Raw genomic sequence first — 20,456 nt, 5'->3', positions numbered from 1 at the left:
GTCTTTCATCCCTATATATTTTAATAGGGTCTATATTATTTATTATAGGTAACTGATATCACAATTGAGACATTGGCTGCAAGTGGAAATATGAATTCACTTTGTATACATAACTGATGTCTCAATTGTTTAATCATATAATTGTATCTCTCTCTGATATCATAAACAGATTATTATAAGAATTACTGTACAAGTGGATTAATATGAATATTTTACAATCCCAAAAAAATGTCTCTATGGCAACTGACAAACGTCAGATATGTAATAGTTTTACTTCTCTAAAGCTCAAGCAGCTGCTGTTAAAGGGGTTTTTAAAAACTTCACACACTGACAGTCACTCTGTAGGAAGAACATGAGGCTGCTGTTATCTTGTGGATCTGGACCCTCCTGGCATGGATAGAGTTAAAGAATAGCCAGTCCCTCTGGGACACATTTCTTGCACAGCTGGGTTTAAAGGAACAGTTCAGTATAAAAATTAAAACTGGGTAAATAGATAGGCTGTGCAAAATAAAAAATGTATCTAATATAGTTAGTTAGGCAAAAATGTAATGTATAAAGGCTGGAGTGATTTGATGTATAACATGTCAGTCAGAACACTACTTCCTGCTTTTCAGCTCTCTTGGTTTACACTGACTGGTTACCCTGGTTACCAGACAGTAACCAATCAGAGACTTGAGGGGGGGCCACATGGGTCATATCTGTTGCTTTTGAATCTGAGCTGAATGCTGAGGATCAATTGCAAACTCACTGAACAGTTATGTCCCATGTGGCCCCCCTTCAAGTCGCTGACTAACTCAGAGTTAGAGAGCTGAAAAGCAGGAAGTGGTGTTCTGGCTATTATGTTACACATCCAGTCACTCCAGCCTGTATACATTATGTTTTTGGCTAACTAACTATATTAGAAACATTTTTATTTTGCACAGCCTATTTATTTACCCAGTTTTTATTTTTACACTGACCTATTCCTTTAATACAGCTACAAATAATATAATAATATTGTTGAGTATATACATCAGGTGAGATACTGTATCTCAGCAGTCAGTGTATGGGACGTATAGCGGGGTGTATGGGTGGGGGATATATAGAGGGACGTATAGCGGGGTGTATGGGGGGACGTATAGTGGGATGTATAGAGGGACGTATAGCGGGATGTATGGGGGACGTATAGCGGGATGTATGGAGGGACGTATAGTGGGGTGTATGGGGGGACGTATAGCGGGTGTATAGAGGGCCGTATATCGGGGTGTATAGAGGGACATATAACGTATATGTTTTCCTGACTATTAATGTTGAGCCTGCAGGGATCCTCCTGGAACATGGCAGTGGCCACGGCTTTCCACCCTCTATTGGGGGAGACTCCAGGAGTTCAAAGATGGCGGCCAGGGGGCGGAAGCAGGGTTTTTATGTTGTATTTCCTGTCCCATTGCATGGTGGGAGGGGATTAACCCGTTGTGGCCCACTGCCATGTGTAAGGAACAGGAAAGGAAAATCTTGTTAAGAATGATATGGTTTCCCCCTAGTCCAATTCCCATCTTTCCCCACCAGGGGGCTCACTGACCCTTCACTTGCCAACTCTTCCCTTTTTCCTTTGGCCTGGAACAAAGCTCCGAGGGAGAAGCTGTGATGTTTAACCCCTTCACACGCACAACGCCAGGCGGAAGGATTGAAAGAGACACAATTCTTCTCAAGACATTGAGCTTAGTATTAAAAAGGGGAAAAAAGTCCTCAGGGAGAGCATAAATAAAATCCCGCTAATAATAATAAATAGTCACAAATCCTTACAAAAGAACAGGTGGGGGAGTGGGGAGGAGTTAAAGTGCAATTAAATCCGGATCTGATAACTGATGTCATTCAAGGTGCTCAGTTCTGCTGGTTTCTTGTCCATCGGGGCCGGCCTGGGAAATACAAGTGAATATGGGTCATTGCTTTGCACATAAACATAATCATTATAACTAATGGGCTGCGGTGTCATAAATATACAATATCAATACTATACATAGGGGCAGATTTATGAAGGGCCAAAGTGAAAAATTCAACTAAGCTATCTGAGCTATTTTTTGTGTACTTATATTTATCATGTACCGTCTCTTTAAGAATTCAACTTTCACCATTCGTCATCTAAAAACCTGACGAATTGCTGTTTTAGCCTATGGGGGACTCCCAGAACCTATTTAGAGTCATTTGGTGGACTTTGAAAAATCAAAAGTTTTTTTTTAGAAAAAACTTCGGATCGAACACAATTTTAATTTGATTTGTACGATTCAAATTCAAACAAAAACAGCCTATTCACCCGAAAAGAAAAACTTCTTTTTTTTTTTTTTTTGGTGATAAGTTTCAATTAGTCTTTTTTTATTCGAATTTCAACCTTTGATAAAGCTGCCCCATATTGCCCATATCACAGCCTGGAGGGATCCATCACCTTTAAAAGCTCATTCACATTTACAGCACTGCTGCCTGGGAAAGCTTGTACCTCATTCAAAGGGGTGGTTCATCTTTAAGGTTACGTCTAGTATGTTATAGAATGGCTAATTCTAAGCAACTGTTCAATTGGTCTTCATTATTTTTTTTTTTTAAGTTTCTGACTCTTTCCAGCTTTCAAATGGGGGTCAGTGACCCCATCTAAAACCAAATGCTCTGTAAGGCTACACATTTATTGTTATTGTTACTTTTTATGAATCATCTTTTCTCCTATTCATATTCCTGTCTCTTATTCAAATCAGTGCATGGTTGCTAGGGGAATTTGGACCCTGGCAACCAGATGGCTGAAATTACAAACTGGAGAGCTGCCGAATAAAAATCTAAATAACTCAAAAACCACAAATAATAAAAAATGAAATCCAATTGCAAATTGGATCAAAATATCACTCTCTACATCATACTAAAAGTTAATTTAAAGGTGAACAGCCCCTTTAAAGGATAAAGAAAGCCAACACATTTGGGGAGAGGGGTGACCAATTGTTAGACACTCCCTTGGTGACAACAGTCTCTAACTTTGAATGACAGACCAGTACAGGTATGAGATCCATTAAATGGAAACCCAGCTCTGAATTATAGAAAGACTGTCTCCCATGGTAGACTCCATTTTATCCAAATAAACCAAATTCTTAAAAATAATTTCCCTTTTCTGTGTAATAATAAAACAGTCCCTTTTACTTGATCCCAACTAAGATATAATTAATCCTTATTGGAAGAAAAACCAGCCTATTGGCTTTATTTAATGTTTACATGATTTTCTAGTAGACTTAAGGTATGAAGATCTAAATTACAGAGAGATCCGTTTTCCAGAAAACCCCAGGTCTCAAGCATTCTGGATAACAGGTCCCATACCTGTAATTATATCCTTTAAAAAAACTGCCACTAGAATGGAGTCACTGGTGCTCAAACTCATGATTTCATGATTTTTTTTTTTTTTTGTGAATTTTTCGACATTTCGCGAACGTTGCAGGAAATTTGCAAATTTTTCGGCGAAACGGGAGAAATTCGCCCATTACTACTTGCTGGTACTTACCTTGTTTTTTTTCCCTTGCGACTTCTATTGGGGAGAGGTAAGGGGTAGCAACTGTCATGCCTGGTGGGAGGGGTCAGCCTGACAGGCGGGATGCTGGTTGAACTGCACTTTTAGGGTGCCCTACACTCCCCTAGGCATCTGCTGAGGACTAAGGTGTTTATATACTTTTGTTTTGTATACAGGTTTTATAGCATAGGAGCCAATCATATCTCTGTTTTAATTTATTTAAAGGGGAACTATCGCGAAAATGAAAATGTAATATAAGCTTCATCATATTGAAATCAGAAACTTTCTAAATACAATCAATCAATAATTCTGCATTGTTTCTGAAATAATCAAGTTTATCTTCACTATTCCTGTCTCAGCATCTGTTTCTCTTCATTCTCTCTTCATGCAGCAGTTGGGTGTCAGATATTCATTGACAGTTAGATCCAATATATCTTATAGGGGGGCTCCTTTTGCCTAGAAGATGTATTAGAGCTCACTCTATTAAACTCACCAGACATCATGTCTCTCTACATGCAGAATTTGTACAAAAGGCAGTTATTTTGTTAGATTTTGTTTGTACTGGAATCAGTTATTTGAGTGAGCTCTAATACATCTGCTAGGAAAGGAGCCCCCCTATAAGATATATTGGATCTAACTGTCAATTAATATCTGACACCCAACTGCTGCATGAAGACAGAATGAAGAGAAACAGATGCTGACAGAGGAATAGTGAAGATAAATGTGATTATTTCAGAAACAATGCAGAATATTTAATTTATTGTATTTAGAAAGTTCCTTACTTGATTATGAGGAAGCTTATATTAAATTTAAATTTTTGTGATATTTCCCCTTTAACTTGCAGCAGTAACTTGCGGGTGGTGCAATTTAGCACCTATGTAAGTAAGATACCCCCCCTCTGCATTCTGCCTGGGACTGTGATATTTTGCATTTACACACAAGTACAAGCAGGTGTGAGCAGCTTTGTTTGGGGACATAAAGGGCAACTAAACCCCCGTGCAATGCAATAGTTTACGATTATGTCAGCAAGACAAAGAGGCACAAAGCCGGTCACTTGTGGGCTAATGACTGTGGAACATGGCACATTAATCCCACACTTCAGCCCAGAGCTTGGCAGCTGGAATGCCATGGCTTCCTAAGTATTATAATTATCAGCTCACTAAATGGGGCAGCAACTGGCACTGGGGAGGGATCATGGGCGTCTGAATTCAGCCTGAAAATATAAGTTCCCTCCTAACTGCCGGATATATATATATATATATATAGATAGAAAGCACTCGGCCATTGAGTAACACTTAACAACAGGCTGGAATTAGCGAGGAAAATCATTAGTCTGCTGGAAATAACCAGGAGAGCTTCCCCTTTATTGCATGGGACGAGCGCAGCTGCTGATACTTTAATTATAGCCCATTAGTCTCCCAGAAACTCAATCCCACATTATATCAGGATTATGTGACACGCGCAGCGGCAATAAGAACATTCCGGGCTGCCGTGAACTTTACTGGAATGTTTTATTAGCAAATAAAGGACTGGGAGACTGTTATTGTGATGAATTCCACTGATTCCTATTTCTGGATATCGTTATAATTTAATACACAAGAGCCATGAATAACCTGTAAACCCTTATAAACAATATTTCATGACATCATATACCAAACTGAGTACCTAATGACATCACTAGCGTGACACCTGGTGTCATGAAACATACCTACCATAAAATATGCCAATATTAGATGTTACCTTAGAGTTTATTTATATGGTCACAGAACAACCCCTCCGTGACTTCTAATATCCTTATCATTTACAGTAGGGGGTACATTATACCTTATAATATATGAGTGATACTCAGAGTTCCCTGTATAACTCAGCCTGCAGCCTTGTGCCTTTATATGGTCACAGAACAACCCCTCAGTGACTTCTAATATCCTTATCATTTACAGTAGGGGGTACATTATCCCTTATAATACATGAGTGATACTCAGAGTTCCCTGTATAACTCAGCCTGCAGCCTTGTGCCTTTATATGGTCACAGAACAACCCCTCAGTTACTTCTAATATCCTTATCATTTACAGTAGGGGGTACATGATCCCTTATAATACATGAGTGATCCCATTGCTGTGTGTTACTTCTGATGAGTGAAGTGGTCGCCGACTTGTTGTTCTTCATTGAGTCGCTGCATTAGAGAAGCTGAAATGATGAGCAGTCACACACATGGTATGGGGCAAAGCTGTTCTTTAGGGGGGGAGCAGGGTTCTGAACAATGGACCCCTGGGCATCTCTCGGAATGCAAAATAGGGAGCCAGTACCTTAATGCCTAAATGCTGCAGAGTTTATAATACGACCCACAGCACAAAATCCAGCAGATAAACAGTATAAATGAGACTACTTACGATTTATCTCTCCGGCAGACACGTCTCTGAGGACTGGGCCGCAACCTGGGAGGGGACACCGATTTCCCTCTTCGTTCTTTCACAGGTGACTGGACCCCCGACGACTTCAGGATCTGTGAGAGACAACAAAAAGGAGTAGGTGAGGCCCCCAAATCAGTTTAATCGCAAAGGTGCAACCTATGAGCCTGTTGGTAATGAAGCAAATCTCTAAAGAGTCGCAAGTTGCACTTTCCTTTAAATTTAAAAGGATGAGCGATATGAAAAGGCAGCGACCTATAAGCAACATTGTCTGTACATGGAGACAAATAATCTCTGCACTGGTGCCATTCATGTTTTATATCCTGGGTTTCAATGTTTTTTAACCTGAAATAAACCCTTTTCTTTTTTGCCCATAATATTACCAACTGGTCCTCCTACTGTCTTCACTGGTTGCTCGTTGCTCTAGCTGACCTTCTCTGTTGCCCTTCTCTTTTCCTTCCCTGCTGCCCTTCTCTTTTATTTCTCAGTTGCCCTTCCCTACTGCCCTTCTCTTTTATTTCTCAGTTGCCCTTCCCTACTGCCCTTCTCTTTTATTTCTCAGTTGCCCTTCCCTACTGCCCTTCTCTTTTATTTCTCAGTTGCCCTTCCCTACTGCCCTTCTCTTTTATTCTCAGTTGCCCTTCCCTACTGCCCTTCTCTTTTATTTCTCAGTTGCCCTTCCCTACTGCCCTTCTCTTTTATTTCTCAGTTGCCCTTCCCTACTGCCCTTCTCTTTTATTTCTCAGTTGCCCTTCCCTACTGCCCTTCTCTTTTATTTCTCAGTTGCCCTTCCCTACTGCCCTTCTCTTTTATTTCTCAGTTGCCCTTCCCTACTGCCCTTCTCTTTTATTTCTCAGTTGCCCTTCCCTACTGCCCTTCTCTTTTATTTCTCAGTTGCCCTTCCCTACTGCCCTTCTCTTTTATTTCTCAGTTGCCCTTCCCTACTGCCCTTCTCTTTTATTTCTCAGTTGCCCTTCCCTACTGCCCTTCTCTTTTATTTCTCAGTTGCCCTTCCCTACTGCCCTTCTCTTTTATTTCTCAGTTGCCCTTCCCTACTGCCCTTCTCTTTTATTTCTCAGTTGCCCTTCCCTACTGCCCTTCTCTTTTCCTTCTCAGTTGCCCTTCCCTGCTGCCCTTCTCTTTTATTTCTCAGTTGCCCTTCCCTACTGCCCTTCTCTTTTATTTCTCAGTTGCCCTTCCATACTGCCCTTCTCTTTTATTTCTCAGTTGCCCTTCCCTGCTGCCCTTCTCTTTTATTTCTCAGTTGCCCTTCCCTGCTGCCCTTCTCTTTTATTTCTCAGTTGCCCTTCCATACTGCCCTTCTCTTTTATTTCTCAGTTGCCCTTCCCTGCTGCCCTTCTCTTTTATTTCTCAGCAGAACCGCCATCAGAAATCACAGGGCCCCGTACGACAAAATTTCCTGGGCCCCCTGGGCTGCGCCCACCACAAGCCCCATCTACAGGTCCGCCCTCCCCACCACACAGTAAAAAAACAAAAAATATATTGGTGGCTAGGGTTCCCACATGTTAATAAAAAATAAAAAGATATTGGTGGTCAGGGCCCCCCATAAAAATAACATTTGTGGCCAGGGCCCCCCCATTAAAAATATTGGTGGCTAGGACCCCACATGAGAAAAAAAAATTGGTGGCCAGGGCCCCCCCCCACATTATAAGAAAATTGGTGGCCAGGGCCCCTTAAACGTCCATGCCTTCCCGAAGTCAGCAGCTCTCAGAAAGATGGGGGGCCTGCTAATCAAGTAAGTGTGGCGTGGCCGGGCCCCCCTTACCCTCGAGGCCCCCTACAACTCTCCCCCCTGTCCCCCCCTGATGGCTGCCATGTTTCTCAGTTGCCCTTCCATACTGCCCTTCTCTTTTATTTCTCAGTTGCCCTTCCCTGCTGCCATTCTCTGTTGCCCATGACACAGCTGACCCCACAACTGCATTCATGACAGCAACCGATCGTTATGGTTCTGCTTTTCTCCTTTTGCTTTTTTAAGATATTAATTTAATAACACACTGGGGAGGCGGGACATAAACAAATACCTACTATTAAAGTATCTAATTAACATATTTCTAAACATAAGGATGTTTTTTTTTCTTATCTGTACTGCTATTAGGCAAATAGATCCCTAGTGATTCCTGCAACACGGAACATCAGGCTTATTAAGCCCATAAACCTCCCTGGGCCTGATGACAAGATGGTCCTGTAGGGACAAAAAGGTGTCCAAGTTACTAATGAAACGAATAAACTGATGTTAGGGGGTGTGTGACACAACAGATAAGCAAGAGTTGTATCACTTAGCATGGTCATACACAGAGAAATATGGTTGTCCAAGCCATCCGTTGTTGACTGACCCAACCATATTGCCATGAAACGACTTTATGTAACTGGTTATATCTTATTTTCTGCATAGACAACACAAGTGAGGTGGATACCTTCATCCTCATGTCTCTAGCATGCTTCTCCAGGACCTTCTTAATGTCCGCCTTCATCATCTTTCCCATATTAATGACCAGGTACTTCCACTCAATAGGCTGGAAGGTGTGGGGGTCATGGGGAACATACAAGCCAATTTTAACTTTCTTCACAGTGTGCAAATACTTTTTGTAGGACTCTTCAAAGTCAAAGATGAGTTCACTGAGAGTCCGAAAGGTCAGGGGCTTGTCCATCAGGTCGGATCTCCTGCTCATACCCAGAGTGCCATAGTGTCCATTGCAGTGAATGCCAAGCACAACGTGGTGAAAAAAGCTCCCTGAGAACTGAGTTTTAAAGCTGATGGGAAATCTTTCCACCGACGGCTGTCCATTTGTTAGATATCTGCATGGGAAAAATTAAGGAGGTACAACAGTGGCATGATCTAAGAACTGGTGTACAGATCCAGTTGAAAAACAGTGCAGTATGGGTACAGCATCCTAAACAGAGGCTTTGTTAGAAATGTTTCCATAATAAATAAGTGCCTACCCATTCACTAACCTCACTCTGTGAGTGCCTAAACATTATCAGCACCATCTGGCTGAAGTTTCAGGGTTTGAGCACCAGGTCCCCAATGGATTATTGGAAGCATGAAATGCAAAAGATTCTGTTGGACAAGATTGCATAATAAATTAGCACCGGTTGATTTTAGTTCCTAAGGATTTGCACCCTCTGGCTGAAATTTCAGGGTTTGAGCACCATGTCTGTTGGACATCCTTCCATAATTAATGAGTGCCTACCCATTTAAGGTTTTAGCACCAGGTCCCCACTGGATTATTGGAAGCATGAAACGCAAAAGACTGTTGGACAAGACTCCATAATAAATTAACACCAGTCAATTTAAGCTCCTAAGGATCTGCACCCTCCGGCTGAAGTTTCAGGGTTTGAGCACCAGGTCCCCATTGGATTATTGGAAGCATGAAATGCAAAAGACTCTGTTGGACAAGACTCCATAAAAAATTAACACCAGTCCATTTAAGTTCCTAAGGATCTTCACCCTCTGGCTGAAGTTTCAGGGTTTGAGCACCAGGTCCGTTGGACATCCTTCCATAATTAATGAGTGCCTACCCATTCAGGGTTTAAGCACCAGGTCCCCACAGGATTATTGGAAGCATGAAACGCAAAAGACTCTGTTGGACAAGACTCCATAATAAATTAACATTGGTCTATTTAGGTTCCTAAGGATCTGCACCCTCTGGCTGCAGGCTCACGGCTTGAGCAGATAACTGGGAACACAGAACCCTTAAGGCTCTGCTGGACATGTTTACATAATCAATAAGTGTCTAGCCATTCCAGTCTCTGTGGTTATATGCTCACTCTGGCTGAAGGTTCAAAGCTTGAGCAGCAGGTCCCCAGTGCATTCCTGGGAGCCCAAAATGCACAAGGCTTTGTTAGACATTTTTCCATGAGCACCTACTCTTTCAAGTTTCTATAGCTATGGCTCAAGGTTTAGGGCTTGAGCACACAGTCCCCAATGGATTGCTGGGAGCATGAAATGCTCATGGCTCTGTTGGACATCCGTCCATAATTCATGAGTGCCTACCCATTATCTGTTCTTTCTTGCTTAAGGTTTGGGGCTTAAGCATCAGGTCCCCAATGGAATACTGGGAGCACAAATCACATAAGGCTCCATTTTTACACAATTCATAATAAATGAGTGTTTGCCCAATCAAGTTCTACAACCTCTTGCAGAACGTTCAGGACTTTAGTATAAGATTACTGGGAACACAAAATGCGTTAGGCTCTGTTGGACATCCTTCCATAACAAATGAGTGCTTACTCATCTGTTCTCTCTTTCTTAAGGTTAGGGGATTAAGCATCAGGTCCCTAATGGAATACTGGGAGCACAAAACGCATAAGGCTCCGTTAGACACAATTCCATAATAAATTAGCACCTACCCAAGTTCCTTTGGTTATCTACAGAGCATACTATGAATTGTTCCTCTCTATCATGAATATATAATGGTACAGTTTGGCCGATACAGACAGTCAAAGAGCACATTCCTGCACACATTATGGGATTCCTGCATAATTCACTTATTCAATCCTTGCTTATAAATAGGATATTGTTTCTCTATTGTCGCCCACGTACTATAAAGCAGTAACAACCGCAAAGGGCAAGCTTTGTTGTGCAGAAGAATGGAGAGGAGCTGCTGTACAGTGTAAATAAAGGCCCCGCCCCAGCCGACAGTTGCTCCGGGCCGGCAGTTACAAAGGCAGGAAGCCGGGAGGCTGGTGATGAGTTCACTGGAGGGAAAATAAACTGGAAACAGGATCTAAACATGTAAAAAAACAAACAGCCCGGCCTTTGTGTTTCCAATTTAACGACAATAGGCCTGGCAGGTGGTGTTGCACTTAATTGGAGGATACTCTTAAAGGGACAGAGTACAATGAAAAATAGAATTGTGCTTTGTACAGGGGAATGCTTTTATTGTGGCATAGATTTATGGTATCTCTGTGTACAGGCTTTGAGGCTGTTCCTGCTGAATTGTGCTTAGTTCAGAGGAATACCAAGGCTCAGCCTAGCTTCAAGATATTATCAAGGGTTAAAGTATGCTGGGGGCTGCAGGAGGGCCTTGTTTTAGTCCAATTGAGTTAAAGGGATACTGTCATGGGAAAAACATTTTTTTTCAAAGTAAATCAGTTAATAGTGCTGCTCCAGCAGAATTCTGCACTGAAATCCATTTCTCAAAAGAGCAAACACATTTTTTTATATTCAATTTTGAAATCTGACATGGGGCTAGACATTTTGTCAATTTCCCAGCTGCCCCTGGTCATGTGACTTGTGCCTGCACTTTAGGAGAGAAATGCAGGCTGCTGTTTTTCCTTCTCAATGTAACTGAATGTGTCTCAGTGGGACATGGGTTTTTACTATTGAGTGTTGTTCTTAGATCTACCAGGCAGCTGTTATCTTGTGTTAGGGAGCTGTTATCTGGTTACCTTCCCATTGTTCTTTTGTTTGGCTGCTGGGGGGGAAAGGGAGGGGGTGATATCACTCCAACTTGCAGTACAGCAGTAAAGAGTTATTGATGGTTTATCAGAGCACAAGTCACATGACTTGGGGCAGCTGGGAAATTGACAAAATGTCTAGCCCCATGTCAGATTTCAAAATTGAATATAAAAAATCTGTTTGCTCTTTTGAGAAATGGATTTCAGTGCAGAATTCTGCTGGAGCAGCACTATTAACTGATTCATTTTGAAAAAAAAAATTTTTCCCATGACAGTATCCCTTTAAGCAATGGGAGCCCACTAGACAAAGGTAGGTACTAGTATTGGGGTGCAGTCTTGGAAAGCACAGAGAAATATTCAGGGTCAGAGGGGCACCTTTAATTACATCTCTGCTACAGTATGAAGGGTTTGTAGCTGTGTGACAGTTGCGGCTTCTTACTCAATCCAATGCACGAGTATAAAGAATAAATCCCCTGGTACCTGCCAGAGACACACTGTAAGGACAAGTGACCTGATTAAAATGACATCTCGTTAATCCACTCCTCTCCCCCAGAGCTCTTTATTCTGCTCCCTGGCAACTGCGCAGCCAAGCTGTGGGCACACTAACTGCCAGTCTGGTGCCAAGGGAAGCAGAGATCACTCAGGAATGTAGAGTAACTGTCAGCCCGGTGCCAAGGGAAGCAGAGACCTCTTTAAGGAATGTAGAGTAACGAGTTGGGGAATGCACAGGGATAATACTATTAAAGGGGAAGGGTTTAGCAATGTCCTGCTCTGGGGTGATACTGGGATAATGATTTTAAAGGGGAAGTGCTCAGGAATGTGCTGAGATAACACAATTAAAGGGCAAACTCTCAGGAACGCAGGGACATGACACTCGGAAATGGACTGACATGATACGATTAAAAGGGAAGCACTCGGGAAAAGCACCGGCACAATCCTATTAAGGGGCGATGAAGTGCCACCAAATATATTAGGATAAAACTATTAAAGGGGAAATTCTCAGGAATGTTTTACAATAATACTACTAAGAGGAAGCAGTTAGGGACACAGTGCGCTGGGATTTTACTAATACAGGTATGGGATCGCTCCGAATTACAAACTCCCATAGACACCGTTTTATTTAAATAATCCAAATTTTTAAAAATGATGAATCCTTTTAACCTCCCCAAACACAGCCAAGAGTCTGACGTGCGATAATCTGTGCAGCAGCCAAGAGCCCAAAATAGGTTTACAGGTTATGGGGAAGTATACCAATTTATTTGCACAGTATCAGGAGATTATTGTGCACAGATCCTCTCTGTCTGCTTATACATAAGAATCTGAGCTGCCATACTGCTTGTATGGGAGTTGCACCCAGTGTGGTCATAAAGCTGCTAGCTTCTTAGCCAAGAAAAGCTGTATGGCATATTAGATGTGTGCAATACTATATGTATGTATATATATGCAGCAATGAATGAAAAGCCGATACCTCTTTATGCATCAAACGGGGTGATCCCAAGCTTTATTCCATGGTGCTCTTAACACTGTTCACAAGATCAAACGTTTCGGGACCGCATGGCCCTTCATCAGTGATGATATATTGTATATATATGCCACATTCTATTTAAGAGAGAACTAAAGCCTTACTAAAGCCTAATTAAATAAGTTGGTAGAAATGTTGTACATGATGTTTTGTGCTTCTGTACCAGCCCAAGGCAACCACAGCCCTTTAGCAGTAAAGATCTGTGTCTCCAAAGATGCCCCAGTAGCTCCCCATCTTCTTTTCTGCTGATTCACTGCACATGCTCTGTGCTGCTGTCAGTTACTGAGCTTAGGGACCCACTCACAATATACAGTACACATATAAAATAAATTAAAAAATATATGTAATACTGAAAATGATCTTTAATTAATATAAACAAAATATAACAATCCCCCTTCATTACAGTAATGGGAAGGGGTGAGCAGCGGATTAAAGGATACATTCCCAGGATCACGGCTTCCAGGCATTTAATGGGCAATGACTCTCTGGTCATTTCTTTCGCCGTCTCCATTAACCTGGAGGAAAGAGACAACGTTATCATTACACGGACCCATTGAATGAGCGTTTCCCAGAGGAGGCGGAGCTTATTGCAGCAAGACATGTCGGCCAATGGCAGAGAGAGAGAATGGAACGCTCCAGTACATTTCCCCCATAGGAAAACCAACTGTCAGCTTCCTTCCTGCCCATTTCTGCAGTCACAAGAATAAGATTTCTGTTGGGACAGACTACAGCTGCGAGCGCAGCCAGGACAGACCTCCATTATCCTGGGATGTCAATATGTCAATGATACGTTTGTTCTTGCCCGAGATTTATCAAAGGATGAGCTGTGGGGGCCAATCAGCTGCTTATAATGCCCCCATTGACAGAGTTCATCAAATTCCCCAGCATGTCAAGGACATATTGAAAGGGTTTGCGGGGAAATATCTTCCATAATGAGAAAGGGAAGCACGAAAGGCAAATCTATTTAAAGGGGAAGTAAACATTTTGCATAACAAAAATCAATCAATTTATAAATATAATTGTTCCCCTTCCAGGACTGCTCTGACTACTTGTTCCATACAAATAATGTTGCAATATTCAGCTCACCTCCAGCTAAGACTCCATTACCCACAATGCCTTATACACTCGTGTCATTCTCCTGAATACAAAGGCATTGTGGGAACTGAAGTCTTAGCTGGAGGGGACCTGTTATCCAGAATGCTCGGGACCTGGGGTCAGATTGCCATTTTGGAGTCAGGAAGGCAAATTGGAGAGGCTTCAAATGGGGGTTTTTGCCTTCCTCTGGATCAACTGACAGTTAGGAAGGTTATATATAGACTTCAGGTTGAACTTGATGGACATGTGTCTTTTTTCAGCCTATGTTACTATGGAGCTGAATATTGGGGGGTCATTTACGTTGAGCCTGGATACAAGGGGGAATGGAACTCTAGCATTAGGTGCAGAGGGTTGTCCTACTTCTGAATGACCTGCAAATTAGGAGACTGTTAAATGGGGAAACAACTATGTACCTCCCCCACCACCCGCTTTTCATCAAAATAGCACTGCCATATGCAGGCAATGAATTAATTATGAGGTCTCTGTACTTTGCTTTGGAGGGGAGGTCCAAAAATTATTTGTAGGGGGGGCAAGAAAATAAAGTAACTCTACTGATTAAAGGGGTGGGTAACTTTTAGGGGGTTATTTATCAAGGTCCGAATTTATCTCAAAATCGGCTGCTACAAACTCTGATCCAAGCCGCTCGTGTTTTTAACGCTTATTTATTATTACATTTTCCCGAACATTTGCATTGCGAGAAAAACTCAGATTTTCGCAATTTGTTCGTAAATTTTCATGGGAAGCTCCGAATTTTTCGGAGTTTTCACACAAAAGCTCAGAAAACATTGTGAAATTGCACGAAACCCCCGACACAACCAAAAATCAATGGGACTGTTACCGTTGACTTTTATGCAACCTCGACAGGTTTGAGATGCCGTGTTTTTATTCGGGCTTTGTAGCCCTCGGGGTTTAATAAATTCCGAAAAATTTGTGATTTTTTTAAAAGCCTATTATATATTCGGGGAATTTCGGTTATTCGGAGCTTAGTAAATAACCCCCTAAATATGTTATATAACGGGCAATTCTAAGCAGATTTTCAGTTAGTCTTCATTATTTTTATATCAGATTTGGGCGAATCCTTATGCGGGCCGAACCAAATCCTAATTTGCATATGCAAATTAGGGGCAGGGAGGGAAATCACGTGACTTTTTGTCACAAAACAAAAAAGTAAAAAATGTTTTCCCACCCCTAATTTGCATATACAATTTCGGATTCAGTATTCGCCTGAATCATTAGCAAAAGATTCGGGGGTTCGGTCAAATGCAAAATTGTGGATTTGGTGCATTGCTATACTGAACCAAATCTTGATTTGCATATTCAAATTAGGGACAGGAAGGGAAAAAGTTGGGGGGGGGACTTTTTTTCCTTCCATGTTTTGTGACAAAAAGTTATGTGATTTCCCTTCCTGAAGATGCAAATTAGGGTCAAGAAATGAATTAGCATATGCAAATTAGGATTCGATTTGGCCAGGCACAACGATTCGGCCAAATCCTGCTGAAAATTCCGGTCTGAATCCTGGATTTGGAGCATCCCTAGTTACTGCTACTTTTCTATTATTCATCTTTCTATTCAAGTCCTCTCCTATTTATATTCCAGTCTCTTATTCAAATCAGTGCCTGGTTGCTAGGTTGATATGGACCCTAGCAACCAGATTCCTGAAATTATAACCTGAAGAGCTGCTGAATAAAAAGCTAAATAACTCAAAAAAAAAAAAAAATCAGTTACTACTAAAAGTTAACTCAAAGGTGAAAAACCCCTTTAAAGGGACAGTTCCCCCAGAGACCCACAACTAATCCCACATCTGAAAGTTGGCCTCTAGTTGGTCACCCGCACCAGGACGATTCCATTCTTACCCACTTATCGGCCTTGTCTTCCTAATTTCAAAGAACTGCGTCCCTGTGTGGTTGTATCTGTTTTTCTGACATTAAGGAGAGATAGAACATTCCAATAAGAGTCTCAGTAGGAGGGGTGCAGCATTATTTGTCATGGTGCAAGAATCAGAAGGAGCTGCTCCCCCATTATCTCATGCCCATTGGGTCGCCCCCTCCCATTGTACAGGAATATAAAGGACAGACGCCCAGCCCCAGTAACAGAGGACAGAGCCAATTTTTAATAGAGGGTGTTAAATTCACAGGGTTCCAGCTGACCTATAACAGCTAGGGGGGGAGTGAGGATGAGGAGGAGCAGATGCTTCAGTAGAACAATCCAGAAACATCTTGTCCATAGAATGTAACAGTCACAGTGGGACAGAGAAATCCCATTGGTTAGTGCATTCCAGTTATGTAACAAGGTGTATTGTAATGAAGTTACATTGTAAGTCTACAGGAGAGAGTGTCTCTTTAAGATCAAGGGTGTAGCAGCTACTCCATCCATTATACTCTCCAGTGATATCTCTCCTCCAGCTGTTTTTTAATGGGCTTCTTTATGAGTCTCTCGTCAGTTAAAAATGATATAGTGAAAAGGCAAAGTGCCTGCAGTTCTGCTCAGTGTCAGAACTGCAGGGCTCACACATGTGACCAGCAAAAATAACCAATGGGGGTAATGTAATATGAGGGGCAACATCTGCAGCCAATCAGCAGGTCACCTGTTTGAAAACAATAATATTATTAGTTGTTATGGGTTACTAGACCTGTGCTTCTTATGACCTTCAATAGTTTTGGGGTGTAAGCCCTCCCTTTGGAATGTTGTTTCCTCCGTACCATTAACCTACTATATCAATGGTTAGCTGGTATAGGACCTGTTATCCAGAATGCTCGGGACCTGGGGTTTTCCAGATAACAAATCTTTCTGTAATTTGGATCTTCATACACTTAGGGGCAGATGTATCAACGGTCGAAGTAAAAATTCTAAGAAAAAAAAATTTGCATTTCGAGCTATTTTGTGTAGTTCAGCTACCAAATAGGCCAAAATTCAATTTGATTTGAAAAAATTCGAATATTCAAGTATCTAAATTTATCATGTACTGTCTCTTTAAAACATCGACCATTCGCCATCTAAAACCTGCCGAATTGCTGTTTTAGCCTATGGTGCCCCTCCTAGAACCTATTTGGAGTCATTTGGTGGACTTAAAAAAATCCAAGTTTTTTTTTTTTTCAAAAACTTCGAATTGAAGTAGATTGAATACAATCTTACTTCGTTTTGAACGATTCGCATACAGCCCATTCACCCGCAGAAAAAAAACTTTTATTTTTTTTAATATATTTTGGTTCGTCTTTTTTTCTTCAAATTTCAAAGTTATGGGAGTTCAAAAGAACTCCCATAAAAGAACTCTCAAAATTCAACTGGGGGAAATTTATTAAAAAATAATCGAAATTTTAAAACTCAGACAAATTCTACCAATCTGAAAACTAGAATCGAATTTGATTCAACTCGATTTGAGTTTTTTCCTTAGAAAAAAACAAGAATGTCAGGAAGGCTGCAATCACCAAACTCATCCCTGGACGTCTCCCATTAACTAAAACAGTAATTCGCCAGTTTTTAGGTGGTGAATAGTCTAATTTGAATTCTTAAGGGGCCAGAGTATGATAAATCTTGAAAATCAAATTCAAATTTTTTTAAAAACTCAAAACAAGTTTGGATAATTCCCTAGTCGAATTGGACAGTTTTGACCATGAAACAAATTTGAAAATTAAAATTTTTAATTCGACCCTTAATAAATCAGTCCCTAAGTCTACTAAAATGAGTTTTGAACATGAAATAAACCCAATAGGCTGGTTTTGCTTCCAATAAGGATTAATTATATCTTAGTTGGGATCAAGTACAAGCTACGGTTTTATTATTACACAGAAAAAGGAAATCATTTTTAAACATTTGGAATAATTGGATAAAATGGAGTCTATGGGAGACGGCCTTCCTGCAATTCGGAGCTTTCTGGATAACAGGTTTCCAGATAATGGATCCCATATCTGTCCCTGCCTAGTACAGTTAGAAAATTAAAACTAAAGATGGCTTGTTGCTATGAGTTACTAGACCTATGCAAACTTTAAATTGTGTATTAACTCATTACTGTCTATGGGGAATGTCGAGCATATGGACACCCGCACCAAAATATCGTCTGCATTTTAGAGATGATCTTTCATCTATGTGCTGTTTGCTGCACTATCCCACTTGCTATAACTGTGATCCTCCATGTGTTGTTGTTGTTGTACTACAATTCCCTGAACCCTTCGGCTGTTGCTAGGATGCAGGGAGTTCCACATTAGGGCACCATAATATAAAGCAAACTGTGCTGATTTCTATAATCTATAATCTAATAAATAGGACCTAAGGCCTCTGAGTCCAGAGAAAGCAGGTGTGGCCCTCTGTGAGTGTAAGCTGTGCGCAACAACTGTCAGCTGGGATTCTGCTACATCTCTCGATGCCTGTGTGATGCACTAGACAACTGCTGCATCAGATGCAATCTCATACAGAAATGATCTGCCCGACAGGCTTGGCACCGCTAAAGAAGAAATCATTGCAAGGAGAAGCCTGGTTGCAGCTGACGGTTTCTGTATTTAAAGGAGAACTAAACCCTAAAAAATTAATGTGGCTAAAAATGTCATATTTTATATAGTGAACTTATTGCACGAGGCTAAAGTTTGAGCTTGTCAATAGCAGCAATGATCCAGGACTTCAAACTTGTCACAGGGGGTCACCATCTTGGAAAGTGTCTGTGACACTCACATGCTCAGTGGGCTCTGATTGGCTGTTGAGAAGCTAAGCTTAGGGCTCGTCACTAATTATCCCTGGCTGTAATATAAGCTGATGCTACAGGTTTGCTGATTATTAAATTCTGATGCTAATTGCACTGGTTTCTGTGCTGCCATGTAGTAATTATCTGTATTAATTACTAATCAGCCTTATATTGTGACATTTCTATTCTATGTGTACTGTATATTGTGAGTGGGTCCCTAATCTCAGTAAGTGACAGCAGCACAGAGCATGTGCAGTGAATCAGCAGAAAAGAAGATGGGGAGCTACTGGGGCATCTTTGGAGACACAGATCTTTACTGCTAAAGGGATGTGGTTGCCTTGGGCTGGTACAGAAGCACAAAACATCATGTACATCATTTCTAGCTACTTCTTTAGTTAGGTTTTAGTTCTCCTTTAAAGGGGAAACTCATCCTGATAAGGGAATATGTATATGGTTGGTTGGAAGGGGAAACTGGGTGCTCTCTGCACCTACACAAATGACGGTGGCCAGTTAGGCCAAATAAAGAAAGGATACTGCAGCAGTTTCATGTAGCGTTGCACTGACTGAAGCCACTCTGGGATTGACATGGAAGCCTTGTAGGTTGGCACCGCTGGGATTGAAGGCTGAAAAGGAAGGATGAAAAAGTAGCACATTAGAATTGCACTGAGCTATGCTACTCCAACTGACGAAATGGGTAGAGGCAAGGCACCCATAGGCTGCTCATAGGGTGCTGGCTGTATTTTTGGCTACTGCACTTTTTCTCCAGATTCCAGTGCCAATGACCATGTGATTGTGTGCCATTAGTTTAAAGGAGAAGGAAACCTACTGAGGCAGGTTATTGCCAATAGATTAGCCACAATAGTGCGAGCTATAACACTATATTTATTCTGTAGAATGCTTTACCATGCCTGAGAAAACAGCTCTAGAAGCTCTCTGTTTGTTTAGAATAGCAGCTGCCATATTAGCTTTGTGTGACATCACTTCCAGCCTGAGTCTCTCCCTGCTCACTCATAGCTCTGGGCTCAGATTACAGCAGGGAGGGGAGAGGAGCAAACTGAGCATGCTCAAGCCCTGGCCCTGGAGGTTTAAGATGAAAACAGGAAGTCTGATACAGAAGCCCATGAGTACACAATAGAAAGAAAGAAATGTGGTGTTTCTTTTGACAGTGGACTCAGAGCAGCAGAGGATTTACTGGTGTATTTATGTAGATCTTTCTGATAGGGATGCACCAAATCCACTATTTTGGATTCAGCCAAAACTCCAAATCCTTCGCAAAAAATTCGGCCGAATACCAAACCGAAATTAGCATATACAAATTAAGGCTGGGAAGGGGAAAACATTTTTTAATTCCTTGTTTTGTGACAAAAAGTCACACAATTTCCCTCCCGGCCCCTAATTTGCATATGTAAATTCGGATTCGGTTCGGCCTGCCGGAAGGATTTGGCCGAATCCTGCTGAAAAAGGGCGAATCGTGGCTGAATCCCGAACCGAATCCTGGATTCGGTGCATCCCTACCTTCTGATAAAGTTTACTTAATTTTAGCCTTTACTTCACCTTTAATGCAGCAAATTGCTGCCATACATTCGGCAAAAATCTATAGAACCTCATGGAGATGCCCCAAACCACCCCAATGTTCTCCATTATGTATAATGGGATATGTGCAGCCGCCCCCCACACATACAAATGAAGATTCTGTTGGCAGGGAAATCTTGGTTTGCTGGGTCCCTCCCTGTATTCCAGGCACCAGACTTAGACTGTAAGCTTCATGGGTCAGGGATTCAGGATATAAACTCAGGATATAAACTCAGCTCACTGTATATTTA

General features: G+C 41.5%; 1 protein-coding gene across 2 annotated transcripts in view; it reads right to left on the bottom strand.

The window, feature by feature from the left end:
- Nucleotides 1–924: 924 nt before the first annotated feature.
- The window catches only part of vash2.L (vasohibin 2 L homeolog), a 36,000-nt gene continuing 16,468 nt past the window's right edge, over nucleotides 925–20,456 (bottom strand). Inside the window, exons 3-8 of one of the 2 annotated variants that reach the window (XM_018262586.2) lie at nucleotides 19,168–19,256; nucleotides 15,815–15,871; nucleotides 13,307–13,381; nucleotides 8,359–8,740; nucleotides 5,906–6,018; nucleotides 925–1,895 (exon numbers count right to left, since the gene is read on the bottom strand). In XM_018262586.2, the coding sequence (XP_018118075.1) occupies nucleotides 1,823–1,895; nucleotides 5,906–6,018; nucleotides 8,359–8,740; nucleotides 13,307–13,381; nucleotides 15,815–15,871; nucleotides 19,168–19,256 (789 nt within the window). In that variant the 3' untranslated portion in view covers nucleotides 925–1,822. The remainder of the gene's footprint in view (nucleotides 1,896–5,905; nucleotides 6,019–8,358; nucleotides 8,741–13,306; nucleotides 13,382–15,814; nucleotides 15,872–19,167; nucleotides 19,257–20,456) is intronic. The other variant, XM_041562539.1, reaches the window with a different exon arrangement.

The sequence above is a fragment of the Xenopus laevis genome, chromosome 5L, assembly GCF_017654675.1.
Source record: "Xenopus laevis strain J_2021 chromosome 5L, Xenopus_laevis_v10.1, whole genome shotgun sequence".
Lineage (NCBI taxonomy): Eukaryota > Metazoa > Chordata > Amphibia > Anura > Pipidae > Xenopus > Xenopus laevis.
This window is presented reverse-complemented; position numbering and strand designations above follow the sequence as displayed.